This window comes from Triticum aestivum, chromosome 1D (genome assembly GCF_018294505.1).
Source record: "Triticum aestivum cultivar Chinese Spring chromosome 1D, IWGSC CS RefSeq v2.1, whole genome shotgun sequence".
In the NCBI taxonomy this organism is placed as follows: domain Eukaryota; kingdom Viridiplantae; phylum Streptophyta; class Magnoliopsida; order Poales; family Poaceae; genus Triticum; species Triticum aestivum.
In genome coordinates, this window is record NC_057796.1 from 445,197,519 (window position 1) to 445,216,651 (window position 19,133).

The 19,133-nt window shown below is 40.3% G+C and overlaps 1 protein-coding gene across 1 annotated transcript; it reads left to right on the top strand.

Annotated features, from left to right (window-relative positions):
- The first annotated feature begins 7,752 nt into the window (after nucleotides 1–7,752).
- LOC123160356 (uncharacterized) lies at nucleotides 7,753–15,968 on the top strand. The gene is made up of 4 exons (XM_044578168.1): nucleotides 7,753–7,940; nucleotides 14,685–15,110; nucleotides 15,605–15,623; nucleotides 15,711–15,968. The coding sequence occupies exons 1-4, from the start codon at nucleotides 7,753–7,755 to the stop codon at nucleotides 15,783–15,785; spliced, it is 708 nt and encodes a 235-aa protein (XP_044434103.1). The 3' UTR covers nucleotides 15,786–15,968.
- Nucleotides 15,969–19,133: the final 3,165 nt, after the last annotated feature.

Sequence of the window (19,133 nt, forward strand, 5' to 3'; positions counted from 1 at the left end):
TCAAAATACTGAATAGCATGCTGGGTCATATCCTTTCCGGCTATAGGGTTATTCTTCATATGATCTTCCATGTTCTGAATCCATCGGTCCGTCTCCAATTGACTTATCGGTCCCGGAAATGCGAGTTCATCTCCATTCATCCTCTATTGGGTCCATGGGTTTTGGGGTGAGATAAGAGAGATAGGGAGGGATACACACAATACAACCAAAAGTTTTGAAAAGACAGATTTTATTTGTGGCTGTCGGAAAAGCATCAAACAATTGACAGCTCACAATCGTCGCATCTAACATAGGTATATAACAGGGGTTTGGTCTTCTAAAGGTCAAATAAATCTTCAACGTCGCCAAACTCCTCAAGCCTTGTTCATGTCTCCGATGGCTTCTTCTGATCATGCTTGTCCTTCTAAAATTCTTTTGCTAGATCATCTCTGTTGACGCGAAGTCTCTCGTGAGGTCCTTTAGTATTCTGGAGTTACGTTTCCAAACTTTTGGGTTTCAACATCCTTGGCATGAACCATGGTCCTATTATCCTTCAGTTCCTGACGAATCTCCGGTATCTCGAGGTTCTGCTCCTCCAGCTTGGCTACTTTCAGCTTCTGGGTCCCGAGTTCTTCACGAAATGCTTCCTTATCAAATACGGCTTCCTGAAGGTTCATCTTAACCCTCCTGATGTAATACTCCAGATCCTGGCGATACACCAGCTAAGGTTAAAACTGCATCCTTTGCTTATAGATACTCCATCAGCCTTCTACCCAATCCTTCCGAAGAAATGCATGCTTATCTCAGCATAGTGACCATAGCATCAGCGGGTGATAACATCATGGATAGCCGTGTTTCTGCCCTTGTCATTGCCATGAGCTATCATTCCATAGTGGATATCTCCTGCCTTAGGGTTTTCTTGACAAAAACTTCGAGTTTTAACGCTCCATGTTCCGGTCTTTCTCCGACACACCTTGATCTCGGGTATTGACAGCTTCAATAGTCTGACTAGTTCCATAAGGGTAGCCTCCCTAGGTCATACCAATCTGGAATTCTTCAGTGCCTTCAAATTCTCCTAGTCTTCGGAGTCTTCAACTGTTGTAGTTTCCATTATTATAATGCTCTGTAAAATCCTCTTCATTCTGAACGGTCTTAGTTGTCCGATATCTTGTACTTCTTGGAGTGGTCTCATCAGTCGAATCTTCGTGTGGTCAAAAGGGGAAAGGGGTATAGTCTAACTAAACGGGAATATTTGATAAAGCTCAGAAAAGAAGAGAGGTAAAAGATCTTTTTGAAAATAAAGTTTCAGAGAAAATCTTTTCCTAAGGGCTTGCCAGTTTCTAGGGGTCACGTCCTACAGTCAACATGTGCTCTGATACCATCTTGTAGCGACCCGACCTCAGACGGTCAAGTCTCTGTGCTTAAGTGTCATCCCTGGATCGGTATGCCGACCCACACACAGTACTCGAGGATTTATAATAGAGGTAAATCACATGTATAAAGTAACGTAAATACTATTACCTCAATCCAAATAGCGGAAGTAACAACAAGGTTGTGGATTCCCATCAACACCAACAGCAAAGTTCAGTGTAGGAATCGTAACCCTAACATATCACTTACTCGTCGTAAGATTCCTGCAACATGAGACGTTGCAGCCACAAAGGGTCAGTACATTGAATGTACTGGTAATTTCACACTGTAGAGCAATGTTGAATAATGGCTATCACTACATGCATATATGGCTGGTGGAGGCTCTATGGTTATAAAGATTTTGCGAAAAGCCAATTTTTCCCTACTTCAAAGGAATGTATTTGATTTAACTATCATGGTGGTTGAAACATTGAGAATGGTACCCCCATCTCAATCCCAATTAAAAGTAATTATCAACCCAACAAATTAAATTAGAGTGATGAGATCAACATGATAATCCAAGAACCAGATACTCAAGATGTCCATAACCGGGGACACGGCTAACCATGATTAGTTTGTGCACTCTGCAGAGGTTTGCGCACTTTTCCCCACAAGACTCGATCTCCTCCGTTGGATTTCTCGCACTACATGGTGTTTGAGAAACGGATGACCGAGACACAGTCTTTCAGAAGCATTAACTCTAACCCCGGGTAGACAATACCAACCTACATCCCCTACATCTGCTAGCCTACCACTGGAAGAGGTCATGCAACATACTCAACTATGCTAGAGCCCATAATAACTTGTGGCTGCACACGGAAGTTTCTAGCATGAAGTTATGATCCCTTTGAGCTTGGGTGGGGGACCATAGGATGATCACACGGGTTCCCTGGGATCTCCTAGGACAACACTAGTATATCCCCAGGGTGCCCCTACCAATCCACCCAGATGTGTGTTTAAGTAGCCACCTGAAGTTAACCATTAATTAACAATCTCACAACTGTCATGGATGCACTCAAACCCAATCCACGTTTACGAGCATAGCATGGCAATATAAGCATAACGTAAAAGTAACTCCCAAGGTTTGAATGCAGGACAATAGGTTCCTACCTCATCAACTACTTCCCAAAACCCACATGTTATCAATCCTACTCATGCAATGTTTGAGGGTTGAAACTAATGCATAAAAACTGGGTATGAAGAGTATGATCAAAGTGTCAACTTGCCTCATACTGTTGATGAAGATGATTTGCACTCATAACTCCTGATAGTTCTACTCTTCACACTCCGGTCAATCTATCGTGAGTAAGCAATAGTAACCACACATAAGCAATCAAGCAAAAGAATTGAAGAAAAGCTCTCAGAAACTTTGAAAACAAGCAATTAACTCTTGCAACAGAAAACAATTTCTAACAGTAACAAAATTGGGTGAATTTGGCCTTATCAGAAAGTTTAGATCAAGAGCTTTATTTTGCAAAAAGAATTAATTAAATTGGAGTTATAAAACTCGAGTTACGATCAAACGAAGTTCAAGTACAAATCTGTTTGAATTCAAATTTTTAAAACTTTCAAAAATATGTTTAAGTTGTTTTACTGGATAGAGGGGATCATAACAAAGAAGTGGGCGTTGGTTTAGTTGAATTTGGACAAACGAGCGAAAAGTAGCGAACGTTTGAAGATCAGGGACTAATCTGTAAATAAAATATTCACGGATGGGTCCCTGACCGAAAATAAAAAGAAAAGGAAAAATTCTACCGAGCGAACGCTCACTACAGAACCTAAACCGACGAAAACCGTTCGCTACAGAGGTCTAAACGACGAACGTTCTCTAAATAACTAGACTAAAAATAAAAACCAGGTTTTTAAAGAAAAACCGAGAAAAACCAGGAAACCGATCTAGGGTTTGGTTTATACCGGTCCACGGCGGTTCCGGCGAAGAAAACCGACGACGGCGGCGATGAACTCCGGCGACGGATCTGGCGAGTCCGGGAGGCGGCGGCGGACTCCGGCGCGGCGGCGGCAGTAGGCGGCGCGTGCGGTAGCAGACGGCGGTGGCATGCAGTGGCGAAGGCGGCGGTTGCGGGCCTCGAGGGGTCCCGGGGTCCGCGATGTATATAGGGGCCGGGGCGGCTTCTTGAAGGAGGAGGCAACGCGAGGCGGCGGCGGTGTCCGGGTCGAGGACGGCGGCGGCGTGGGATCGCACGGGACTCTGTCCCGAGCTCAGGGACAAGCGGGGCGCTGTGCTGGGCCGGCTGGGCCGCGGCCTGGCGACTGGGCCGGCCCGGTCCGGTCGGTCCTAACTCTTTTTAAAAAAACATTTTTTCAGACAAACAAAAATAATAAAAACAAAATAAATAAAAATATTACATAGGCATATAATATATGAAAAATTTCAGAAAAACATTTTCTACAACATGGACATGTTTCTAATGTCAAATAAAATCGACAAAAATTTAGATAATTCAAACAGTGCTACTGCTACAATAAAACCCAGTAAAAATCATTTTAAAAATACCAAAATGATTTCAAATTTATTTTTCTCCAATTTTCTTATGTAGGAATCATTTTACCCTAATTTCCATATATTTTATTTTTGGAGAAAAATACGTTGAATAAAAACCAAATAACCCCAATTGAAAATAATTTCAAAAGGATTTTAAATTTGATTCTTTGAAACTCCCAACTCATATTTCGTAGGTTTTGAAGAAGTCATTTTATCTTCTCTCATGAAAATCATTGAGTTGCTTAGAGTTTCTGAATTTGAAATATTTCCAAATAAAATTCAAATCTTTTCAAACCCCTTTTCATTGATTTAAATGGAAGAAGTCATGTCACCTTCTCTCCAGGGTTTTGTGGTGAAAAGAATTTGAATTCATGGAGATCATAAATGAAAAATGAAAGTTTGGGAAAGTCCTTTTATTCCCTCTCATTCGACTTTCAAAAAGTTTCAAATTTCACTCAATTTCACACAAACAACCACACCACAATCAACAAACAATCAAAACTATTTATTTATTATAACATTCCAAAATTTAGAATTTTGGGATGTTACACATCATATCTTTTATTCTTAGGTTGTGGGTTATCAAGATCAACAACAGGTTCTATCTCCACATTATTATCATTACTAGGTTGAGCATCAACATGAACATCATCATTATCATTATTACTAGGTTCATGTTCATCACCTGATTGTGTTTCAGCATCAGAAATAGAAATATCATTTGGATTCTCAGGTGTGTCTATAGTAGGTTCACTAGAAGCATGCAAAGTCCTATCGTCTTTCTTTTTCTTCCTAGATGGCCTAGGCGACTCGGTATTAATTCTTTGAGAGTCTTGCTCAATTCTCCAGAATGGCCCTTAGGATACAAAGGTTCCTGAGTCATTTTACGACCTCTAGTCACAACTCTAACAACATGATCATGGTTCTTATTATTCATCTCATTAAGCAAATCATTTTGTGCCTTAAGAACTTGTTCTACTTGAGTTTTTACCATGGAAGCATGTTTACTAACAAACTTGAGATCATTTATAGTTCTACACATATAGTCGCTCAAGTGTTCAAGCATATAAGCATTTCTTTTCAATTGTCTACTAACATATGCATTGAAATTCTCTTGTTTAACGATAAAGTTATCAAATTCATCCAAGCATTGACTAGTAGATTTATTATAAGGAATATCACCTTCATCAAAATATATAGAGATAATTTACCTCTACTACCTGTGTCGGGTTATCAAGACCATGTATTTCTTCAATAGGTGGTAAATTCTTAACCTCTTCACCTTTAATACATTTTTCTTCCATAGATTTCTTTGCCTCTTGCATATCTTCAGCACTGAGAAATAGAATACCTCTCTTCTTAGGAGTTGGTTTAGGCGGTGGTTCAGGAAGAGTCCAATCATTATCGTTACTCAATATATTATTCAATAGTACTTCAGCTTGTTCAACAGTTCGTTCCCTGAAAACACAACTAGCACAACTATCTAGGTGGTCCCTAGAAGCATTGGTTAGTCCATTATAAAAGATATCAATTATTTCATTTTTCTTGAGAGGATGATGAGGCAAAGCATTAAGTAATTGGAGAAGCCTCCCCCAAGCTTCTGGGAGACTCCCTTCTTCAATTTGCACAAATTTAAATATTTCCTGTAAAGCAGCTTGTTTCTTATGAGCGGGAAAAATATTTTTTAGAGAAGTAATATATCATATCCTGGGGACTACGCACACAACCATGAGCAAGAGAATTAAACCAAGTCTTAGCATCACCCTTTAATGAGAAAGGAAACAACTTAAGAATATAATAATAGCGAATTTTTTCCTCATGAGAAAATAGGGTGGCTATATCATTCACTTTAGTAAGATTTGCCACAACAGTTTCAGATTCATAACCATGGAAAGGATCAGATTCAACCAAAGTAATAATTAAATCAGGATCGACAGAGAATTCATAATCCTTATCAGTAACAAAGATAGGTGAAGTAGCAAACTTAGGATCATATTGCATTCTAGCATTCAAGGATTTTTCTTTCCACTTGCATAATAATTTCTTAAAATTCTGCCTATCTTTACAAGCAAGAAAGTCCCTAGCTACCTCTCCATCCACAACAGAACCTTTAGGTATGACAGGCAATTCATATCTAGGAGAGCTAGGTCTAACAGGTGTTTCAAAGTGTTCAGTTTCATTAATTTCATCAGTTTCAGAAATATCATCAGTTTTAGCATTCTCAATATCTTTAGCTCTAGCAAGTTGTTCATCAAGAAATTCACCCAGTGGCACAATATTATCAATCAAAGTACTAGCATCATCATAAGCATTATTCATAGCAGAAGTAGCACTATCAATTACTTGTGACATATCAGAATTAATAGCAGGTGGTGTCGCAAGCTTATTCAAAAAAAAGGTGAATCAAGTGCAGAGCTAGATGGCAGTTACTTACCTCCCCTCATAGTAGAGGGAAAATGTTGGTTTTGTTATCTTTCAAATTCCTCATAGTGATCAACAGATATAAATCCCAAGTGACTCGGCAAATATAGCTATGCTCCCCGGCAATGGCGCCAGAAAAAGGTCTTGATAACCCACAAGTATAGGGGATCGCAACAGTTTTTGAGGGTAGAGTATTCAACCCAAATTTATTGATTCGAGACAAGGGTAGCCAAAGAATATTCACAAGTATTAGCAGTTGAGTTGTCAATTCAACCACACCTGAAAGACTAAATATCTGTAGAAAAGTATTTAGTAGCAAAGTAGTATGGAAGTAACGGTAATAGTGGCAAAAGTAACAGTAGCAGTTTTGTAGTGATTGTAACAGCAGTAGCAACGAAAGTAACTTAGCAAAGATCAATATGTGAAAAAGCTCGTAGGCATCGGATCGGCAATGATAATTGTGTTGGATAATATTTATCATGTAGTAGTTATAACCTAGGGTGACACAAAACTAGCTCCAATTCATCAATATAATGTAGGCATGTATTCTGCATATAGTCATACGTGCTTATGGAAAAGAACTTGCATGACAACTTTTGTCCTACCCTCCCGTGGCAGCGGGGTCCTAATGAAAACTAAAGGATATTAAGGCGTCCTTTTAATAGAGAACCGGAACAAAGCATTAACACTTAGTGAATACATGAACTCCTCAAACTACGGTAATCACCGGAAAGAATCCCAATTATTGTCACCTTGGGGTATGCGGATCATAACACATAATAGGTGTCTTCTTCTTCTTCTTCTTCTTCTTCTTAGGTGAACTAGGTGCATCATCATTAATTTTCTGAGAATCTTGTTCAATTATTTTAGGATGACCCTTAGGATATATAAAGGTTCCTGAGTCATTCTACCACCTCTGCACATGCCAGAAACTTAGTTGAGCCCTTGCTGGACAACTGCAAGGAGATATGTTCCTGGTTTCCGAGTGCAAAATCTCTTGTGATGCACTCGCTAGGCCTGGCATTGGAATTGACTACAAACGAGCAGAATCGGTTACTTCCTAAAGGTAAGGGGGCAGTCCCAATTGAGATTCTCATGGGGGCAATGTCAGAGGCGATGGAGTCTCCGGATCATCAACAGCAAGCCCACTGGTACGAGTACCGCTCCCACCTCTCCTCGCCGAATCCAGATGCGGAAGGGCGGGTGAATTTGCGTATTATACAGGTCATCAACGAGGAGACGGATGATAAGGACAGCGAGGAGGAGGAGGAGGGTGAAGAAGAGGAGAGCTACCAGGGGATTGCAGATCATCACACAGGAGGAGGATGCACAAGAGGAGGTCTATCAAGGGGGGTTGGAGATCATTGCACAGGAGGAGGATGCACAAGAGGATGGCTATCAGGGGGGCAGAGATCATCACTCATCCTGCTCAGGCAGACATGAATCTAGCGATTAATGTCAACGATGAGGATGAGCAGGTGGTTGACCAAGAGCACTTGGAGGCTGATGCAGATCTGGCGCTAGTCGCCATGGAGGCCAAGGCTGGATGCAAGAATGCCCCAATAAGTTTGAGCAGAATGTTGAACGCTCCCACCGCCGCCTGGCTCGCCATCTTAAGCGTATCAAAGTAGTTCATTTGTTGCTTCTAGCTACTATCGAGGACCCGACATGTGGATGCCCTTTTAACTGAAAAGAATATGTTATTTGAATGTGTTTAATCTGTAGTTATATGCTATGTTTTGGATTCCTACGTTGAGTGTGTTATGCAAGTTCAAAGAGAGTGCAACATGCAAAACTTACCAAAAACATTAACTTGCAAAACTTATTGAAAACTGCAGCATGCAAAACTTACTTAAAAGGAATAAAATGGGGATCAAAATTGCAATGTTGACTTCGCAAAACTTGTGGTATTGGAACTTTATGATTTTTCCCACTTACTAGTGCACATAAGAGGGCTTCATGTGCAAGGATATCAATTTTTTAGGCTTTTCCAATTTTCTTTGATGTTTTTCCAAAATGGGGTGAAACTTGCAATGTTGTCAATTCATACCAAATGGTTTGTAATTTCAACTTTGGTTGTGCCAAGTGGATGCACCACCAACATTATAGCATAAAATGATTTTTGTGAATTTTCAGGACCAAACTACATCACAATTTTAGTTCAAATTTGAGCAAGTTCTCATAATTCACTGGAAAATCGGTAAATCGTTGAAATATAGTAATAGTACTCTAAAATTCATGAAAATTTGTCAGTGTCCTTCGAATGTGGTCTACTTTCTATGCAAATGAGACCCAATTTTACAACTTATTTCACGAACTTCCTTCACAAAAAGCCCTTTCTAACAATTGAAAAATGGAATTAATATTTTTTTTATTCCAAAAAATTATAATCCCTATGGAAAAATTGTTCACAATGGTAACACCCATGGTTTTGCCAAATTTGAACTTGTTATCATGGACTATGCCATGGGCATATGCCTTGAAATCCATGCAACTTCATACTAGAGAGGCCATTTTTGTGAAGTCTTTTTTGAAAACTTGTGGTATTGCAAGTTTATGATTTTTTCCATGTACTAGTGCACCCAAGAGGGCTTCATGCACAAGGATTTCAATTTTTTGAGGCTTTTTTCATTTTCTTTGATTATTTCAAAATGGGTGAAGCTTACAATGTTGTCAATTCATACTAAATGGTTTGGAATTTCAACTCTGGATGTGCCAAGTGGACGCACCACCAACATTAGAGCACAAAATGATTTTTGTCAATTTTCAGGACCAAACTACATCACACTTGTAGTTCAAATTTGAGCAAGTTCTCGTGATTCACATGAAATCCGGTAAATCATTGAAATATAGTAATAATACTCTGAAATTCATGAAACTTGATCAGTGGCCTTCCAATGTGGTCTACTTTCTATGAAAAATAAAAATACCCAATTTTATAACTTATTTCAGGAACTTCCTTCACAAAAAAGCCCTCTCTGGCACTTGAAAATGAAATAATGTTTTTTTATTCCAAAAATATAATCCCTATGGAAACATTGTTCACAATGGTAACGCCCATGGTTGTGCTAAAATTGATTTTTTTTATTTTCTTGAAAATGAAAAATAATAGTATTGTTGAAGTGAAAAATAATAGTACTATGCTCTAGTTTGTTCAGATTAATTGTGAAAAATTATGCCACATGTAGAAAAAATATTATAGTAAGACCATCCATTCTTACTTTGTGAAAGAGATGATCAAGTATCAGATCATCTCCTTCACAAAGTGGGCATTGATGCTCTTGTTAAAATAGAAGTAGTTTATTGCATCTGGTCCTCTTTGCTATTTAAGATGGCCGGCGAACCTCTTGTGCAGTGATGTGGGACTAAACCACATCGTTCAGTGCGGTGGTGTGTGGAGGGGGGATGCTCGGGGGATGTTAGTGGGCCAACATTTCAGGTACTCCCATCAGAGTAAAAATGTATGTGGTTTTGTAAAAATCTGTTAAATTCACACTTACTTTTCGAGACGGTTTTACCAATGCTTTGATCTAAAATAAATTCAACATATATTCAAATAAAAAAGGAATGGACAGAAATAAGAGAGAGAAGAGAACTTACCTAGTAGCCCAGCACTATGCAACTCAACCCACCTAGGGGCAACCATGTCTTCAACCTCACGTATAGTGGCAGGGGACGATGCGTTCAAGAGCACCTGCTCCTGCTTCGTGCCTTCGAGGCCGTCTTTGTCCCCAAATCTACGCCAAGAGACAAGCACATATGCAACCATCTCTAGGTATCCAATTATCGTGGAATATATTTATAGTTGTACCATCTCCAACACACCAAATGAGCCCATGGCAAAGAAGATCCTTGCCATGCATAATGCTTCTCCAAGTGTATGAGCATCCTCCTGGACAAATGATGTCAGTGCCTTTGAAGTATCTGGCTTTGAGGACTCAGGCGCATAGAGAATTCAGAACCATAACAATACACCATGCTTGTTTTGCTAGTAGTGCTTGATTAAAGGCCTCAAAATTTTGGAAACCGGTACCTCCTTCATGCTTCCTCATGCACATCTTATCCCACACAATAGAGTGCACCTTCCGCTCAAAACTGAAATATCGCAAACCGTGTATAAGTAACACATCTCATAATCATGGTCGTCCATGCATGAGAAAATCCGAACTTAAACATCATTTGTTCAAGAAAAATCCACTCCACCCGGTCGTAAGCTTTCATCATATCTAATTTGACTGCACATAGCAGCTTCTTTCTCTTCCTTCTCCTGATGGCATGAACACACTTATACACAACCAACACATTATCCGTGATAAGCCCGCCCGGGGTGAAGGAACTCTGCTCTTTAGAAATTAAAATTGGAAGAACTCCTTTTAGCCGCTTCGCAAGTACCTTCGCAATGATCTTATAAACACATTACATAAACTGATAGCTGAAACAATGAAATGAGCTCCGGGTTTTTGACTTTAGGAGTAAGCACAAGAACAATGTCATTAAAACCATCTGGAACAGCACCTCCTAATAGAAATTCACGGATCACCTTGCAAACCGCAGCCTCCACTAACGACCAGTGCAGATGGTAGAATAAGGTCGGGACGCTGTCTGGGCCAGGCGCCTCTTGAGGGCATCGTTTTGGAGCAGGTGCTGATTTGAAGGGCCTAGAGGCGGAGCGGGGTTTCATCTTCTGCATCGATGACGGCGGGTCTCAGCGGTGTGGTGCAGTGGAGGCTCGGCGTCTGTTGCGGGTTGACGGACTCACGCAGGAGGGCGACGTTGTCTGGCGTCGATGGCAGAGAGGCCTGGTAAGGTTGATGCATCAGTTTTGCTCAGAGGATGGATCGATGAAAGATGGAGGTGACGGCCCTTGCAGCGTGCGGTGCTCACTGGGAGTGTGCCGGACCGGTGTGAGACCCAGTCTAGGTAGTGGCTTGGATGGGGCATCCGGCTTTAGATGTTATGCTTTGGTGTGATGTATGTTTGGTATTAGGCTCGGACATTCGGTACCCCTTCATCAATGGATAGGAGTAGCAACAGGCATTTGCCAAGATGGTGGCTTCAGGCTTATTGACGTATTACCTTGTAAGGTCTTTAAGAATAATTAATAATATGGCTGCATGCATCGTCCAGATGCAGAGGCCTGGGGTACATCCTCCTTTTCCAAAAAAAAATCATGTATTTAAGAGAAATGTTCGTCATATGTAAAAACCAATTACGGTGTACTTAAGAAATAGTGAACACATATATATTTAAAAAATCTTCAAGTTATTAAGAAATGTCGATGTTACTAAAAATGGTCTGTTCTTTAAATACAGTGTCCAGACTACTAAAAAACAGTTCACTGGTCCTCGAAGAAAAAGTTCACTCTATTTACAAAAAAAAAATCACACGGTTTTACAAATCATCTTCACATATATTAAACAGAATGTTTACACGGCTAAAAAAGGTCACGCTGTTTACAAAAGTGTTTACACTTAGTCTAAAAAACATGTCTACGCTATTTTGCAAAAAGCATCACGTACATTAAATAGAATGTTCACGCTAAAAAAAATGTTCATACTGTGTAAAGAAATGTTTATACAATTTTACAAAAAAAATTGCATTAAATAAATTTTGACGGTACTTTACAAAATTTCATGCTGTTTACTCAAAACGTTTACACTATCTGATTTTTTGTCTGTGGGTCACTATCTGAAAATTGTTCACTTACTTAGTTAAAATATTCACACTACTAGAGATTAGTTCAAATACTCTCAAAACAATATCCAGGTTATTCAGAAAAAATGTACATGCACTTTCAAAAATATTTTCATGCCCTTTAAAAAACTATTTCACAACACATGTCTAATTTAAATTCATGTAGATCTAAAATCAAAATGGTGTGAAACAAATGTTAAATTAAAAAAAATATAATATTTTTATACATAAAACAAGATAGAAAACTGCAAACAAAAAATCTATAGGAGAAAAGATAAAAACAAAAATAATTAAAGCAAACTAGAAAAAAATCCAAAGAAAAAGCATTGAAACCGGACAAAAAACAAAACAAATACTCTAGAACAGGACAAAAACGTACAAGACCGGAACGGAGAAAATCAGCAGCAAATTTCGAAAACTCTCCCGGCTTGCAGTAGGCGCGGTATAGCATTTTCGGCTGTGTGGCCAGAATGATAGGAATCTCCTATTTGACGCTAGATGCGTAAAACTGCCGAGCATTCGCATAGGAGATCCTTGACCCTGAGAATTGGCCCGGGCCACTTTCCCACAGCGAGGCAGCCGGGTTCTCGGAACCATTACCTAAAGCAGTTTTTTGTTTTTATATACCGGTATTCCAGTTTTTTTGTTTTTCTCTTGGTCACCGTTTTCTGTTTCTTTTTCTGGTTTCGTTTTCCGTTTTCTATTTATTTTTCCCCTTTTTTTACTTCCAAGTTTTTTTTTTCGATTTTTTCCTTTTTAAGAAAAATCACAAACAATAAAAAGTTGAACATATTTAAAATGTGTTCATCTTTTACATAAAATGTTCGAATATTCTACACATTTTTGTGAAAACGTTTGGAATTTTAAAATTTCTTCATGTTTTCAAAAACAATCGAATTCTTTCAATTTTTTGTTCAAGTTTTTCAATAAATGTTCGGAACTTAATTTTTTTCATGTTTTCCAAATAATTTGAAGTTTCATAATATATTCTGTATTTTTCAATAGAAAATAGTAATTTCATAAAAGTTTTATAATTTAAAATTTTGATTGTGCTTTAGAAAAAATTGAATTTTCAAATTTGTTCATGTTTTAAAAAATTGATCGTAATTTCAAATTTTGTTCTCATTTTCTTAAATTGGTTCAGAATTTCAGAATGTGTTCCAATTTCCCAAGTTGCTAATTTTCAAAAGATTGTTTGTGTTCAAAAATGGTTCTGAATTTGAATTATGTTTCATTTTAAGAAATTTTGTAGTTTTAAAATTTATTCATATTTTCCAAAATGTTCCATGATTTAAAAAGTAATCTCGTTTTTTCAGAATTTGTTGCAATTTTTCAAGATTGTTCGCGTTTTTATTTTTTTTTCAAATTATTCAAAAATGTTCTTGTTTCAAAAAACATGGTCAAAATTTCAATAAATGTTCAAATCTATGGCCGCTTATAGTTCTTAAGACTAGGCTAATGAGTGTGAGAACTAGATGTCCCGTGTTCGGCCCCCAGCGAGCGCACTAACTTTTGGAATTTGTAGTGTGCTCCAGTTGTTGTGCCAGCCCAGTTTGCTGTCTGCGTGTGCGTCGGGCTGCTATTCGCCGCAAAACACGGCAGATAGGAGCTCACTGAATGATATACATAGGGGACACTACGAGCAAAACGATACTGCTCGTTTACCTGCAGATGGCAACTAGGGCGACCCATTACCTTTACGACTAACGGGCGATTGGGACAGATAGTTTCAGCAAACTTTAATACTCCCTCCGTCCAGAAATACTTGTCGGAAAAATGCATAAAAATGAATGTATCTAGAACTAAAATACATCTAGATACATCCATTCCTCCGACGAGTATTTCCGGACGGAGGGAGTACATAGTAATTCAACATGTATGTTCGGTTCTAGGAACCTTCCATCGGTTTTTGGTTTTTGGAAGGTCCATAAATTTGTTTCTATTCTTTTTTCATGTGTTTTGTCAACCGGTTTTGTTCCTTGTGTCGGCTATTTTCCTTCTTTTATTTCATTTTACTTCTCATTTTTCATTTTGTGAGTTTTTTTTAGCTTGTGAACGATTGTTTTGAAATTCATGACATTTTCAAACCTTTCACCAGCTTTTAAGGTCATGAGCATTTTTACATTTTTGCACACTTTTAAAATGACAAATATTTTTTAAAATTTGTAAGGATGAAATCCATGAACATTTTATGAAATCCTGAACCTTTTCTTAATCTGCAAATAGTTTTAAATTGTTTATTAAATTAGTGAATATTTTTACCGACTTTTATACTTTTTTTTACAATTGAGAAGTGCTTTGAAATTCTTCATGAATATTTTTTTCCAAATTCGAGAACAGTTTTTCAATTCATGAACATTTTTTATTTTCACAAAAGCAAATTAAAACTAAAAAACCGGTAGCCATTGTTTCCCCGACCAGCAATAAAGAGCGAGAAAAAAAAAGAACGAGCAGGCCGAGCCAGCGGAACAGCAAGCTGCCCACCAAGGAGCGACGTGGGTGACGGGCTCGTATCGCTCGCAACGAGCGCTATGTAGCATCGCCCGCTGTGTTGTGCTCGTGTGGAGCTAGCGTGAGGCTTTACTTACAGGTCGACGGACAAGCTGCAGAACGTTGCCACAGGTAGGATGGCACATGAGATTTGTTTGTTAAAAAAAATAACCTAAAATCTTAAAAGTGCACGCGCACTGTTTCGCGACACCGAGCGGCCGCGCTACGCGATAGCGGACAGCGACCTCACACGCTCTGTCCATCTCTCCACTAAAAGAAAAAAGGAAAATCTTATCCACTCTCGAGCAGCACGACCTTCTTCCTCCACTAACCACCGCCGCTGTGCACCCCGCCTCCTCCGGTCCTCCCTCGCGCCGCCTCCTGACAACGCCAACTCGCCGTCGCGATTGCCCATCGCCACCCCAGCAGGCCTCACTTCTTTCCCTCCAGGGCGCCACCATGAGCCGCCGCAGGAAGCAATCCCCAACCTCCGGCGCCGCCGCGACTCATCTTCTGCGATGGGCACACGCCGCTCCGCGGCTGCGCACAGCTGTGAATCCTCGCACTTAGCCGTGAGGGCTCCATCGCCTACTCAAGTGCCCATCACATGCAGGTAGTATTCCCCTTCCTTCTCTCCACTGATTTATATCTGATCTCTCTCTCTCTCTCTTCGAGAGGATTCAGCCGTGAACTTGTTTGGATTTACAGGAATGAATATTGTTGGATCTAAATCTGGTTAATACTCTGTCATTTTCCTACTTCATAAATTTACTTTGGAAAGTTCATATATTTAGTAGTCTGAACACGGGAAATTTAATTGCAATGTTGATTCAACTTGGGTTTTCTATGGCAGCTGGAGTAGAAAATACAAATTTGTAGTGTAACAACTATAGTCTAATCTGCCGGATATTGATGGGAGCAATCAGATTTTTGATGTCTGTGCAGTTCATCTACATGTTATTGACAATTTTTATTCAGACATCTAATTCACCTCCACTTATGCTTGTCTAGTCTGCTACCTTACCCAAATAGTACTAGTACTGAAATATTAACAACATTTTCATTCTCACATATTGTTAACTCAACCTCTTCTAGGTATTTTTTCAGGAAATGCAGTCAAATTCATGTACAGATGCATCACTTTTGTGATCCTACTAGTCAATCTCCGGTATGATGCTTGGAACGTTGATGATTGGAGTGTTGATCTATACAGGAGTTTCGGCATCTTTCTCAAGGAGCTACGTCGACTAGGATGAGTGGTGGGTTTGTACGGCGGTTAGGATTATAGTGGTGGGTTTGAGTTGGATTTTCACGGTGAGCTGTTCAGATTTTGTCACTACTGGTATGGTTCATGATCCTTATTTGATCCATCTATTCTTGCCTAGACTGCAATTGTCTCGTTAAACATGATACTCTCTGTAGAGCTTCATTACATTATTGACCTCTTTTTCTCGTAAATGCATCCGTGTGGTTTCTTTGTTTTTCATAAGTCGCATGCATATAAGTAACCAGTTGGCTAGTTTGTTGTAATAGTTGCACATGAACGCAAATGTAGTTGGATGACACATATACATGTCTCAGTTGGCTAGCCAACTTATGAAGTTGCACAGTGAAGGCTAACCAGTTGCACAGTCGATGGTATTCTTCTGCAGCAGCCGCTGAGGTAACATAAAATTCCACCAGGGATATTTTTACTCCACATACAGGCAACCAAGTGTATTAATTTTCATACATAGTTGCAGAAGGACTAATTAAGCATTGGCATGCTGAACTTTCTCAGTTGCTCAACGTTGCCATCTTCAAGTTTTTTAGAATTGTCCCAAGAGTATGTAATGACTTGGCATCCTCAGGCTTTCTAGTTGCAGAATAGTATCTAATTAGTTGGCAACCTCAGTAATTCTAGTTGCACAACAATATACAACTAGTTGACATCCTCAGCTTCTCTAGTTGCACAAGAATTCAGATTAGTCCCATCTAAAAAAATTGAGGGTTGCCCAACAGTATCTAACGACTTGGCACCCTCAGGTTTTCTAGTTGCAGAAGAGTATTTATTTAGTTGGCACCCTCAGCAATTCTAGTTGGACAACAGTATCCAAGTAGTTGACATCCTCAGCCTCTCTAGTTGCACAAGAATTCAGATTAATCCCATCTTAAAATTTTGAGGGATTGCCCAACAGTATCTAATGACTTTGCACCCTCAGGTTTTCTAGTTGCAGAAGAGTATCTATTTAGTTGGCACCCTCTACAATTCTAGTTGGACAACATTATCCAAGTAGTTGACATCTTCAGTCTCTCTAGTTGCACAAGAATTCAGATTAATCCCATCTTAATGTTAGGATTAATCTTGATTATGTATCTGCATTGTATTTTCGTTTAGCATGTAGTCTAGCGTAGGTTGATGTTTGTCCCGTGAAGCTTCAGCTCAGCATGCAGAGGAGGCGAGATGTTGGGCTGCCGTGCGATACGGCGAGATGCCGATGGCAGCGTGAGGCTGCAGTGCTACGCGAGGCAGCATGGCCGTGTGATGCGGCAAGTGCGTGAGAGGCTGGAGCGTGACGGGCTGCATGAAGAGGTTGGACCGGGCGATCCGGCAAGTCATTATCAGCTGTATACATGCTAGTTTGGTTGGGTCTATGGCCGTTCATGAGGCTGCCCAAGTACTGGCCGTGCATGTAGTTCTGCATGTTGAGGGGGTTAGATGCATAGTCGTTAGGATCCTGCAAGATGCCTGGAGTAGGATAAGGCCAGTTAATTAGTGAGTGTGGTAGTGCATGCATGGATTAGTTTGTTAGTGGCCGAGCGTGGCGGCCTGTTAGTTCGTGCGTGACTTAGTGGCCCGGCCAGGTTGTGCGTGAGGGCCAACAGTCTATGTATATATATGTCACACTGAGCAATGAGAAAATAGAGGCCGTGAGGGCTCAAGAGAAAAGATGTAGCACTTGTGGTTGCCAAGAAAGAGTACCTCTCGGCAAAGTTAGTTGTTTTTCTTACTTGTTATACATGCGTGTGTGTGTGTGCAGTTTCACCATGTGTGTGTGTGCGTGTGTTCTTGAGAGAAACCATAGAAGAGAAGAAGAGAGGAACCCAAAGAGAGTTGTGGGAGGCAGCTCGAGGTAGAAGAAAAGCGGCGCTGCCAGAGGCGGCGCCAACACTTAAAAATCTGAGGATTGCCCAATAGTATCTAATGACTGGCACCCTCAGGCTTTCTAGTTGTAGAAGAGTATCTATTTAGTTGGCACCCTCTGCAATTCTAGTTGGACAACATTATCCAAGTAGTTGACATCCTCAGCCTCTCTAGTTGCACAAAAATATCTCATTAGTTGGCATCATCAGCATTTCTAGTCGCACAAGAATATCTCATTAGTTATCATCATAAGTATTTCTAGTTGCAGAACAAACAGGATATCAAGTTGCCATCCTCAACTTTTTAATCTAGTTTTCCAGAGAACAAATATTTGTATGTAATGATAACTAATCACCTCTGCCTTTTTTTTGCAAACCCCAAGATATTGTTCAAGGGAATGAGAGTAATGAAGCAGATAATGTTGAACGACAGTCACAAGCTGGCTACCTGATGGAGACTACCTGGTACGCCTCTCTCCTCCCTTTTCTTTACCACTTCCGTTCTTGCGTTCATTGCTTTGCCATGATAGCTCTATTTTGGATCCAGGCTAGGACCCTTTCTTTCGTTGAGAAGAAGAAGAAGGAGCCCTGTGGAGAAGGAAGTGTGGGCGAGGGGTGTGTGGAGGCTTCGGGAGTTAGTGGGCAGGGCTATCATGTGATACCGATTGGCCTTTGTTTTCTGATTCTTCACGGATTCTAGAGGTCGGAACGAAGTTTCCTTTATGGGAACAGTGGGGACAAAAAGTTACGTTTTCCGTCCATCCGCTCGCGAACGCTAACAAGCCAACGGCCGCTAGCCAGACGCGTCCAATAAATAAAGCAGCCCTACAAGTACATGAAGAAGCTGTTAGCATGGAACGAGAAGAAAATATTGTGTAGAGGGATCCATCACGGACCGGGAGAGATCCTAGGGAAATCGAATCGGTGGGTCACACAAAGGAGAAGAAGAGCTCGATGATTATTCTTTTTCTTGATGATTATTCTGGCGCTTCCCAACGAGTAAAAAAAATACTCATGTGTCCCACCGAACTACCATTTGACAAATTTTCCCTATAAACTACCAGGTTGGTCCTATTTTTTTTTCTAAAAACTACCGGTTTAAGTTAATGACGGATTGGGCCAAATCAAACCCAATTATGACAGCGTTGGCCCACTGGTTAGGTCTGCATGGCACCACAAGGTGAACTCTGTTTGGTGTCTGCACCCCTAAAATAACTGTTAAGTTCTGCGTTATGACATGTGGACCCAAGTGTCTGTCTCAATAAATTCAAGTCCCGATGACCAACCCCGCCGCGGCCTTGCAGTCGCAAACCTCTGTTGGTAGGGCCCCATCATGCCTTCATCTGGCCGTTCCCCCCCTCTCCTCCAACTCTCATATCTCCCGTCTCAGCTGCCAGCACCGTCGTGCCATGACAGCTGGGTCGTTATACTAGGACCACCGGGGCATCCATGCTGCATGCGACGCGAGACGAGAGGTGCTGGAACTCCAGCGGACGTGCTGCAACGAGCTTCA